General features: G+C 50.0%; 1 protein-coding gene across 2 annotated transcripts; it reads left to right on the forward strand.

Annotated features, from left to right (window-relative positions):
* Nucleotides 1-417: 417 nt before the first annotated feature.
* On the forward strand, nucleotides 418-4,505 carry LOC123085737 (protein ETHYLENE-INSENSITIVE 3-like 1a). 2 transcript variants are annotated; one of them, XM_044507432.1, is made up of 2 exons: nucleotides 418-678; nucleotides 2,117-4,505. In XM_044507432.1, the coding sequence occupies exon 2, from the start codon at nucleotides 2,197-2,199 to the stop codon at nucleotides 4,150-4,152; it is 1,956 nt and encodes a 651-aa protein (XP_044363367.1). In that variant the 5' UTR covers nucleotides 418-678; nucleotides 2,117-2,196; the 3' UTR covers nucleotides 4,153-4,505. The 2 variants fall into 2 exon arrangements, with proteins under 2 accessions (XP_044363367.1, XP_044363368.1); XM_044507433.1 differs by lacking the exon at nucleotides 418-678 and adding an exon at nucleotides 708-731.
* The last annotated feature ends 6,579 nt before the right edge of the window (nucleotides 4,506-11,084 follow it).

The raw sequence follows: 11,084 nt of genomic DNA on the forward strand, positions 1-11,084 counted from the left end.
GAAAAAATATCTTACCGCGTGCTGTGCGCAGAAGATCATGACCTTTGTCTTTGGACACGCCCACGCAGCCCCGCAGCCCCGCAGCCCCGCAGCCAACCAATTCTCGAGAGGGCAAAACAGTAAACTTGGCTCTCAACTTGTAGCGGCTTTGTCCGTAGCTCACGCGCCCCCCCGGTCCTCTCCAACCCCACGTTACGGAGCGCACCGACTGGGACCCCACGCGTCACAGGGAGAGAGGCCACCCGGCCTTTCTTTAACCTCGCCGAGGCCGGGCGGCGCGCTGTCGCGGCCGTGATTTTTTTTACTTAGCAGCGAGATTCACATCGCAGCGGCGGTTCCTGCGTGGGACTAGTACCATTTTTTCCCTTTCCCCATCATAATATAAGGGGGCGATTACAAGATGGAAGGGGTCCCTGTCGCTGTTGCGCCCGAGCGCCACCCACACCCACTTGCCTATTAGCTGCTGCTACTTTGTGCTCTTGCGCCGTAGTCTCCTCCCCCCTTCCCTTCGCCTGTTCTTATCTGATCTCCACCCCTCTCCCCTCCCCTCCCCTCCCTCGTGCCTTCTTCTCCCCACCTTTCCCCCACCCTCCCGCCGCTGTTTTTCTCTTCCTAGCTCTCCCAGGTCATGGCAAAGGTGAAAAGCGGATAAAACTAGCAAGTGGGAGATCGACGCAGGTGAGCTCATGCTGCCCTGCCATCTCCCTTTTCTGTTCATGCGTTCCTGCTGCGTACGCTTCTTCTTCCTCATCTATCCTTTTACCATGTGTTTTGTCCGTGCTCTTGATTGGCTAGGGCTAGAGGGCCTGAGGTAGGCTAGCTATGCGACCATGCCTTGTTCTTTTGGGTATTTTTTCTCTCTGGATAGATGGATATTTTCGGGGGTCCTATAGAGTTGCTTCTGCAGCAGTTATCAATTCCAGTTTGTGCTTTCTTTGCTCTTCTTTTTCATTGCTCCAGGGAGATATTTTTGGATGAGTCCAATTCCCAGAGTTCCCTTCTTACTTTTGTTCTGGAAATCTGGAATACATAGCACCTAGCGTTTTTGGAAGGATTTTTATTTTGTTTTGTCAGGGAGGAATGGAATGCTATTCCTGTTTTCTCTTATCAATCAGGAGATGGAAAATTTCCCGTCTCTTCTCCGTTTTGATGCCTGCTTCATCCATTTTCTCTATTGTTTTCTTCCCCTTTTGTGGGCTATACTACTACTTTGTTTCCTTTTGGGTGAGCACATGGGTACATGTTCTTGTTTCCAACTGTCGATACCTGTTTTACATAAAACATGGCTTTCTTCCCTTGAAAAGGGTTCCCACTGCTTTCTCATCATTTTGGCCAACCCCTGCGAGTGATTGGATCAAAGCAATCCTTCATGAGGACGCTTAGACATGATTCAATTATTCTCGTAGGATTATATGGAAACAGTTCTAGTATTTGGTAAAACCCTGTGTGGGCGGACAGATGTGTTCAACTTTCTGCCTTATTCTTCCATTAGTGTATTACTCCTATATTTTTTTAGTGGTCATGCATAACACACCCATTTCCGTTAGTTATGCCGTCCGATATGATCATGTCACAGAGAAAAACAAGATAAGGCTTCTGTTAGATCAGTTGCCTCTGCTAGTTGCGTGCGCTGCCTTCTTGACTTGATGATCTATAATTGTGAAGGAGAGGATCATAGCAGAGGTGTGTGTGGTGTGGGTTAGATAAGATCGACTGCGTTTTGATTAGCCAGACACATGCAGGCCGGGCCTTCCGGTGCTTGCTTCAATTGCCAAACTTGCTTTTATGCCACATGATTGTCTCGGCTCCGGGTTAATAGATCTGGGATGTTTTGTGAACTAATACAGCTGTTTACTTTAAGGAGAAGATAGGAACTGGAGCACATATGTGTTAAGTCACCGTCTAATTACCTGATTAAGTTCCCTCAAAGAAAACTAGTACCTCATTAAGATAACTACTACTAGTAGTATTATGGCTATTTTAAGCTTTATTGCTCTTAACTGTAATTGCCTCTTTAACACTAATCTTGTTGCACATGTTGCCTAGTTATTGCGTTTAGACTCAGCAAGCAATAAGCCTTGTAATTAACCTGGCCTCTTTGCTTGCTTCTGTGCAGGTGAACACCACCACAGCTACAAGTAGTAGTGGAAGGAAGTGGAATTTCTTGTGTGGAGAAAAAGAGCTGCTTGAGTGACCATGATGGGAGGTGGGCTGCTGATGGATCAGGGCATGGCGTTCTCCGGCGTGCACAACTTCGTGGATCTGCTCCAGCAGAACGGCGCCGACAAGAACCTCGGCTTCGGCTCCCTTATGCCGCAGACATCCTCCGGCGACCAGTGCGTCATGGGCGAGGGCGACCTCGTGGACCCCCCCACGAACAACTTCCCGGACGCCGGTGAGGACGACAGCGACGACGATGTGGATGACATCGAGGAGCTGGAGCGCCGCATGTGGCGCGACCGCATGAAGCTCAAGCGCCTCAAGGAGCTGCAGCAGAGCCGCGGCAAGGAGCAGGCCGCCGGCGGCGGCGGGGCTGGCGACGGACTGAAGCCGCGGCAGTCGCAGGAGCAGGCGCGCCGCAAGAAGATGTCGCGCGCGCAGGACGGCATCCTCAAGTACATGCTCAAGATGATGGAGGTGTGCCGCGCCCAGGGGTTCGTCTACGGCATCATTCCGGAGAAGGGCAAGCCCGTGAGCGGCGCCTCTGACAACCTCCGTGCCTGGTGGAAGGAGAAGGTCCGCTTCGACCGGAACGGCCCGGCCGCCATCGCCAAGTACCAGGCCGACAACGCCGTGCCGGGCTCCGAGAGCGAGCTGGCTTCCGGCACCGCCAGCCCGCACTCGCTGCAGGAGCTGCAGGACACCACGCTGGGCTCGCTGCTCTCGGCGCTCATGCAGCACTGCGATCCACCGCAGCGAAGGTTCCCGCTCGAGAAGGGCATCTCTCCTCCATGGTGGCCGTCCGGCGACGAGGAGTGGTGGCCGGAGCTTGGCATCCCCAAGGACCAGGGCCCGCCCCCGTACAAGAAGCCCCATGACCTGAAGAAGGCCTGGAAGGTCAGCGTGCTCACCGCTGTCATCAAGCACATGTCGCCGGACATCGAGAAGATCCGGCGCCTCGTTCGCCAGTCCAAATGCCTCCAGGACAAGATGACCGCCAAGGAGATCTCCACCTGGCTGGCCGTGGTGAAGCAGGAAGAGGAGCTGTTCATGAGGCTGCACCCGGGCGTTCGCCCTCCAGCGTCTGCCGGCGGCATCGCCAGTGCCATATCATTCAACGCCAGCTCGAGTGAGTACGACGTTGACCTCGCCGACGACTGCAAGGGCGATGAGGCCGGCACCCACAAGATGGCCATGGACGATCCAACCGCCTTCAACCTCGGCGCGGCCATCCTGAATGACAAGTTCCTCATGCAAGCGCCCATGAAAGAGGAGACCGGCGATATGGAGTATGTCCAGAAGAGGAGCGCGGTGGCCGCCGAGCCGGAGCTGATGCTGAACAACCGCGTCTACACCTGCAACAACGTCCAGTGCCCACACAGCGACTACGGGTACGGCTTCCTTGACCGGAATGCGCGCAACAGCCACCGGTACACCTGCAAGTACAATGATCCCCTCCCGCCAAGCGCGGAGAACAAGGCAACGCCACCTGCGCCGCCGCAAGTCTTCCCGGCAGCCTACAACCAGCAGAACCATGGGCTCAACAACCTGGATTTCGGCCTCCCCATGGACGGCCAGAGGTCCATCGCCGAGCTGATGAACATGTACGACACCACCTTCCCGGCCACCAACAAGAACATGGGCAACGACGACGTCACCATTATAGAGAGGCCCAATGCCATCACCCCAGTAATGGACGAGGGTTTCTTTGGACAGGGCAATGGAATTGGAGGCAATGGCGACAGTATGTTCAGTGATGTGAGTAACATGATGCAGCAGCAGCAAGCACAACAGCCACAGCAGCAGCAGCAGCAGCAGCAGCAGGCCCCGGCGCAGCAGCAGTTCTTCATCGGTGACGACGCGCAGGCGCAGTTCGGCAACCAGATGGGCAGCATCTCCGGCGCATCGGATTTCAGGTTCGGCTCTGGCTTCAACATGTCTGGCACCGTCGACTACCCGCAGAAGAACGACGGCCCCAACTGGTACTACTGAATGAAGAATAAACTCCTAGGGTCATAAGCTTTCTTCGTGGCAAAACCAACCTTGTGTTTCCATGGGGAAGTGTCGTCGTCGTCCTCCTAAGAAGTGGGTAATTCTATAGGTCTTCTCTTAATTTTCATATAGGTTTTGCAGTAGTTGCAAATAGGCTGGAACTTGGAACTGGTTATATACATGTATGTCCATCCAGCTGGTGAACCTCTTCTCTTATGGAAAACTTAATTTTATTCCTAGTTGAACTTGTTAGTTAAAATGCTGTTCATATGACTGGCTGGCTGTCAAATTGCTTGTGTATTTGTTGATTCCGTTCCTTGTGATTGGTGAATGTATGAACTGGTGCTCTCTTATGTGATCTCTCTCTGGTGATGACTTTCAGTTGGATTTTTTTTGTGTGCAAAACTTCCAATTTTCAATTGGATTTTTTTTTTGTTTGCAAAACTTCCATGCCGGGGAATTTTGTTAAATAGTTAGGCAGCTACGTTTGTTTGCCAGGCTGGTGGAAATTTTGCCTGAATTAGGTTCACTTTGGATGTCGGTATAGAAACGGACCAACCGAGATCTTTTTCTTCCCCTGAACTTTTGCCGTAAAATAAATTCATCCTGTTGAGTTGCTTCTTTTTATGTGGTGTGAGAGATCTAGTGACTTTCACATCAAGACGCTTAGAAAGCTGGTATTTGATCCTCACTTTGCCTAAAGCCAGGTGGGTCAATTCAAAGTGGCAAACCTAAGAAAAGTTAGGCAACGCTTTGAAGTGTTTTTTGGTGCTCGCCAGAAAATAGTCTTTGCTTGGTGATCTTAAAAAGAAAGAAACATGGATCGGGTTGGATTTGATGGTCCTCGCTTTGATAACCATCCCCTTTATTGCTTGGTGGCACCTATCATCCGTGGCCGTGCATCTTATCCCTTGGCCTGGCCTGTCAAGCCAAGGTAGTGGTGGGACTTGTGACCCCTCCTCACATGCTCTCAGTCTCACTCTCCGAGGTGCCCCTGTCGTGCTGATTTTCATGGAGGCAGCGGATCGGCGCGCTAACAACCATCCGATCGAGTGTTTGATGACTGAGGCTGAGGTGCGTGTGTATGAGGAGTGACAGGTGACGAGTTTCTTCGCTTCGCTGGGCGATTAAGTCTCTGTGGGCATGTACAATGGTGGTATATGGATACATATGCCTCATGATAAAAAGTAATTTGAGGTATCTATATTTATTTGTTTTTCCCAATGCAAGCTACTATTAGTGGGCCTCATTAAAAAATAGAAAATAAGGATTTTAGTACACATGCATCTCTACTTTTCATTCAACCTTTCAGCTTTTGTCACCGTACCATACTTTTTCTCTTCAAGCACCCGCCTTCTGGAGAGGATCCCGCTTTCCTATCCGAACCTACTTTACGTCATATTCGAACCTACATGACGTGCGAGACATCACCTTGACACTATGCATTGTACATGCCCTGAATGACCCAATGTGTGCGAGAAATTGACAAGTTTCTGAATGACCCAGTGTGTTTCCAGTCGTAATCCTCGCTTGAAGATCATGTGATGTATCGTACTACTATACCACGGAGCTGGAGTACATGCTGAAAAACATCTCAAACTGGATAAAGATACATGTTGAAAAGGGCCACAAGCAAGTCTCTCTTACCAAGAGTTTTTGGCTGGGGGGGCTATAATAAAATTAAACACCGAGGGAAAGGGTTAACGGTTGAGTTAGATGTAAGCCAAGGTTAAGCGTTTTATGAGGACGCCGAAATCCGGCGATGTGGGCTCAAAATCGTTCTCGAGATGTGCCTAATCTGCCCCTTAAAATAGGTTCCAGACAACGAGCAAGATAATATAAGAAAAACAAGTGGCTTATGTGACTCTAAATGGTCAATTTGTCCCTTGGATATTATTGTAGAACGCGGAAGCTGGCCTGTAGTTTCTTGACCAAGAATTGTCCGCAAAGCCTAAGCTAAAAAACCTGTAAACTATCTACTACTCTTTTGGTGAAGTGACGTGCAACGATGGTGAGAGGAAGGAGCAAACCACTCGTGAAATTAACTACTCCAGTAGAGCAAAGATGCACTTGAAACATATGCTCAAGAACCTTTTTTTGTTGTTGTTTTTGGGTCACCAATTTGTGAAGTTGGACTGGGTAAAGAGCATCCGTGCTAAAAGGAAAGGAGAAAGTAAACAACCCCCTAATTAACCATGGTTTGGTCTCAACTCGCAAGTGGCACTAATGAAATAAGCATAACAATACTATTAAGAGAATCATCATCGTCATCATCAGGTGATAAAAAAGTGAGTTATGAATCGATTGGCTGTTGAAGAAGGGCCTTGATTGGGTGGGGAAACAAAGCGCACCTAACAAAAGCTAGCACCATCAACATCAACTGGACACAGCTTAGCGTCAGTGCAAAACCGAGAATTATTTGAATTTCCGGGAAGGTTTATATATAGTAATAACACATGAAACAGTAGGGTTTCTGGTGGAAACCCCAAATGATCCGCACCCTGGTCCCTACACGGCATGGCATCTCATACAGAGACAGGGTGCCGCGCAGCACAGTGCGGTAGGACACCGAGGACGGAGATGGTTCCACGGGACCGGAGGAAGAAGATGATGAACAGGATGACAGAGAGTGGTGGCCGAATTGGGTGCATGCACCAAGTCCAAGTGGCATGGGTGGTGGGGGGTGGCGTGGCTGCCTGCCTTGCCTGAAAGCAACGGGTGAGGGGAGGAGGCCAGCGGCGTGGGCACCGGAGGGGAGGCCGGCCGCGCCGCGCGGAGGAGAGCCGCGATCCGCGTCGCCGTGTCCAGCCAGCCTGGCTCGATAACTCAGTACGACCCGACCCGACGGAGTCAGGACTGTGGACGCTGAAATCAATTCATTCATTGCGATCAGTGTGGCTCCGACATGGGCTCGTCAGTCATCAATCGGATGATGGGCGATTCCATCGTGGCCTGACAGGGATGTGCCAGTGTTGTACATGTACATCACTGGCTACTGACCAACTCTTAAGCTGCTCAGATCCGTGTAGCAGTATTTAGCTTTTCATTCTGTTAAAAATCTATTGATTTGAGTTGCAAAGCCGCCTACAATTTGTGCCACACAGCTTCCATGTACTGGCCAGTGGATGCGGTGTGGTTGGCCTTGCCCGATGATCCCAGATTTGAGGGCAAGGCTGGGACTGCCGAAACAGGGAAGGGAAGGGACGCCGGATGAACTGTTCGTGGGGGACTCGGATCAACTTGTGCGGGCCAGGATATTCTGTGATCATGATGCGTACGCGCAATGTCTGTCTATACGATACGATACGACAAGAGCATCTGGATTCCCCTGCCTGTGACATGACGGATGCCCAGTCCGCGCCTCTGCCTGCGTTGTAGATCTTCCTGTTTTGAGGAGCGTCTCAGTGTATGTGTGTAAGAGATGTCGCCAAAGCCTTGGGAAGCTTTGCCAGTATTAGGGGATTTTTTGTCTAAAGAGACCTTCTGTCCAGTGGATTTGCCAGAAAAGACTCCAATTGACAAAAAGAGCCCCCTCATTCGTGGCGGCAGGCGCGACAAGCAACACGTGGCACTTGCCGCCACGGCAGGAGGCGGCCGCGCGGGGCAAAACGGTTTTCCGCACTGCGACGGAACGGGCCTGGCGATGTGGGCCACACCGCCACTAGGCGAGGCGGCGAGCACTACCACTGCCGCTCCCTGGCCGGCAGCCCCTATTGCGCGTGGGCCGAGGCGTGGGCCAGGCCGCCTCCGCGGGAGGCGGCACTGCTGTTCGTGCTGCACGCGCGACAAGGACTTAGACGGTGATGATTCCCGTGCAGCGCTGATTATCACGGGCGGGAATCTACGGATTTTGCCCCCTTGTGCCGACACTGGTTGCTTTTGCCATGCTAATGCCCTGGTGCTGCCCGGGAATCACTCCGGCTTTTGCTTCTTTTGCCTCAGCGAATGCGACGGCACCACGGGAATTACTCACACGATGCGGGAACCTGTAGGCTGTACCTCCGTTGTCGCTGCACGCACGACAACATCCCTGTTGCAGACTGCAGTGATTGTTTCTCACACGACTATTCCCACGCATGCGGCTCGACAACCTGTGTTGTGGCAGACAGCAAGGATTCCCACGTGACGACGCTCATTTCCACGGGCAGGAATCCGATGCTCGTGAGGCCAAGGCAGCAGAAGAAGCTGGCGATGGAAAAGAAAAATATCCACGCTGGACTCAGTAGATCCCTGTGGTAGTATATTAAATTTCGCAATCGTTTGTATCTTAATTCCTGCAGTTTAATGTAGCTTTATTTCAGTAGTTAAATGTAGCTTCATTTCAGTAGTACGATGTATCTTATTTTCAGTTGTACCGTGTCGTAATAAAAAATATATAGTTTTAGAACATGATTATCGAACATCATGCAACAACTACAAAATGAAATTAAGATAGAACATAATGCCCTACAATAAGAGAGTACAAACTAATAATGCAATTACATCTAAATTAAATGGTAGAACTGGAATACAGCTTAAAAACTACATGAAGACATCATCGTCATCCTCCGTCGATGCAGAACTCTCGCCCTTCGAGGATGCAGAACTCTTACCCTTGGACGATGCAGAACTCTTGCCCTTCGAGGATGCAGTACTCTTGCCCTTGGACGATACAGAACTCTTGCCCTTTGATGATGCAGAACCCGAAAGCGGCGACATGAAGATATCATCTTCGTCCTCGCTCTCCTTAGTCCATAAAAATGGATGCTTTTCTATAGTCCTTCTGAAAGTTTCACTCTTCGGCTCCACTACCTTCTTCCACCTTGCATGCAACCTAAGAAGTTCTTTACGTACCTCCTCATAGGTCCTTTCAGGTCACCCAGACCTACGTAATTCGTGAGCCAACTCATTCATTATGGTGTCACTACCGGTGAGTTCGTCCCATGGAATTATCCTATTGTCCATCCTGAAATCGGTGGCTAGCCTCAAAAGAGTCCTGCTCATCCCAGGGTGAAAACTATGATCGAAAGGATAATGGGACATCTCAACTATACTACACTCGAATGCTTATCCACCTCCGTCTGAAGGGGGTTTTATAGGTAGAGAGGAGAAAATGGCGGGAAAGAACGACTGCGGTATGGCGGGAAGGGGTTGGCGGGAAACGGGTGGCGGGAAGATATGGCGGGAAGGGGTTGGCGGGAAACGGGTGGCGGGAACATATGGAGGGAAAGCGTTGGCGGGAAAGTATTGAGGGGAAAGGGTTGTGCGAAAATATTTTTTTTCAATGCCTAAGATGGGCAATGGTTGCACAATATTCATCAGCCAAAATTAAAAAAAATCATTTTGGCCTAACATAAGCCGAAGAGTGAAGCGGGATAGTATGGCGGAACATATAGGCGGGAAAAATTGTTCCTGAATGGTGCATTTTTATTTCAGCATACATAGATGTTTAAATCGGAAAGTCTGATAGTGACATATGTAGATAAAATGGGCCGCGCGCGTGGATAGATGAATCACCCCAGTTTACAACGACCACCTGGCCTTTCCTTACGACCGGAAAGCGACAAGCGATTAAGTGGCCGAGTTACACGAAGACCGCGGCCGTATTCCAATTCAGCTTCATGTGTCTGTGACTCCTGTGTAGGTGGTGGAGTCGGGAATCCTTGTTGCGAACCTGAAGTGTAATTGTAGGCGTATGGTTGTGACTCCGCCGGGATAAAATATGGGCCAATAACGTCCCCTCCGAAGAACTCTGTAACTAATGATGTAACCGTGTCGCCATGATCATGTAATGCTCCTCGGACGCCTGTGTTGAGGCCACGTTGGGTGTCCTCATCGCCCCAATTAACATCATGTATGTCCTGCACATAGAAACATTGTAAACAAACTATTAGAAGATAATATATGATATCATTTTAAATGCATTAAAATGTAAACATGACTACCTGATAAGACCCCTCGCCTGTACTGTCTGGCCCTTGTACGTGGTACTGGTTTAAATCTGGTACACGAGTCTCCTCGGGCATGGAGATCCCTCGCGTGGAGAGATATGACTGAGATCCCTCACCTTGGGTGTATGCATCATATCCTATGTACGCATATGGGTTAGGGGAAAGAGTCTGCTCGGGCATCGAATCCAAGCCCGTGCCATGGTCCTGAGATGTCTGCCCCTGACGAAGCTGCACCAAAGAAGATTGATGTAGTGGCAGAGATGAGTCATGTCGTGGCAATGTCATTCTAATACTCGGACCCTCCCCCCACTGCGCATGGCTCGGACGCGCCTCGCTCGGTCTGGCTGACCTCGCTACCGGCATGTTGTACGCTCCAGTGACAACATCGTCGCCTCTATCGCATCTGAACTTTGTTGCCATGTATTCTTGAAAACGTTTCTGGAATGACTTGTGAGCTGGGCCCTGGGCCGGCATGCTTTCCTTAGCCATCTGCCCTACTTTGTTGCAACTTTCAAGCTGAACAATATTTGGATGTTATTTGGTTCAAATGATTATGAAATGATGAACCTAAAAAAGTTACAAGTGATTACCATCTGGTCACGATAGTAAGCTACATGCAGTTCAATATGTCTCTGCGCCCGCTCCTCCTGTGTGAGATGTGTTGGTATAGTAGCTGGCTGACTGGCCAAGCTAGTACGTGTGTTGATGCAGTACCACTACTTGTACGCTTGATCTGTACTTCCATCGTACGGTCTGCAAAATTAGATAATTACATAAACCGTTGTGATGAAAGCAAAGCATCTTCATGCATCGTATGATCATCGTAATAAAATAATGTAAATAAAATACACCTTAGTTGATGCACTGTATCTGCTAGCGCTTCATTTTCCCACTTGTGCCCCCATTGAATGTTGTGTTCCCTCCAATCGTATAAACTCCAACCCGTGCCCATATTGGTTAGCCCGCAAATTATGTAACAAAGTGTGACTTTAGTAAATTAAA

The sequence above is a fragment of the Triticum aestivum genome, chromosome 4A, assembly GCF_018294505.1.
Source record: "Triticum aestivum cultivar Chinese Spring chromosome 4A, IWGSC CS RefSeq v2.1, whole genome shotgun sequence".
Classification (NCBI taxonomy): Eukaryota; Viridiplantae; Streptophyta; class Magnoliopsida; order Poales; family Poaceae; genus Triticum; species Triticum aestivum.

Bases quoted from the DNA above. Each gene is read 5' to 3' on its own strand.
- LOC123085737 (XM_044507432.1), top strand. From the start codon at position 2,197: ATGATGGGAGGTGGGCTGCTGATGGATCAGGGCATGGCGTTCTCCGGC.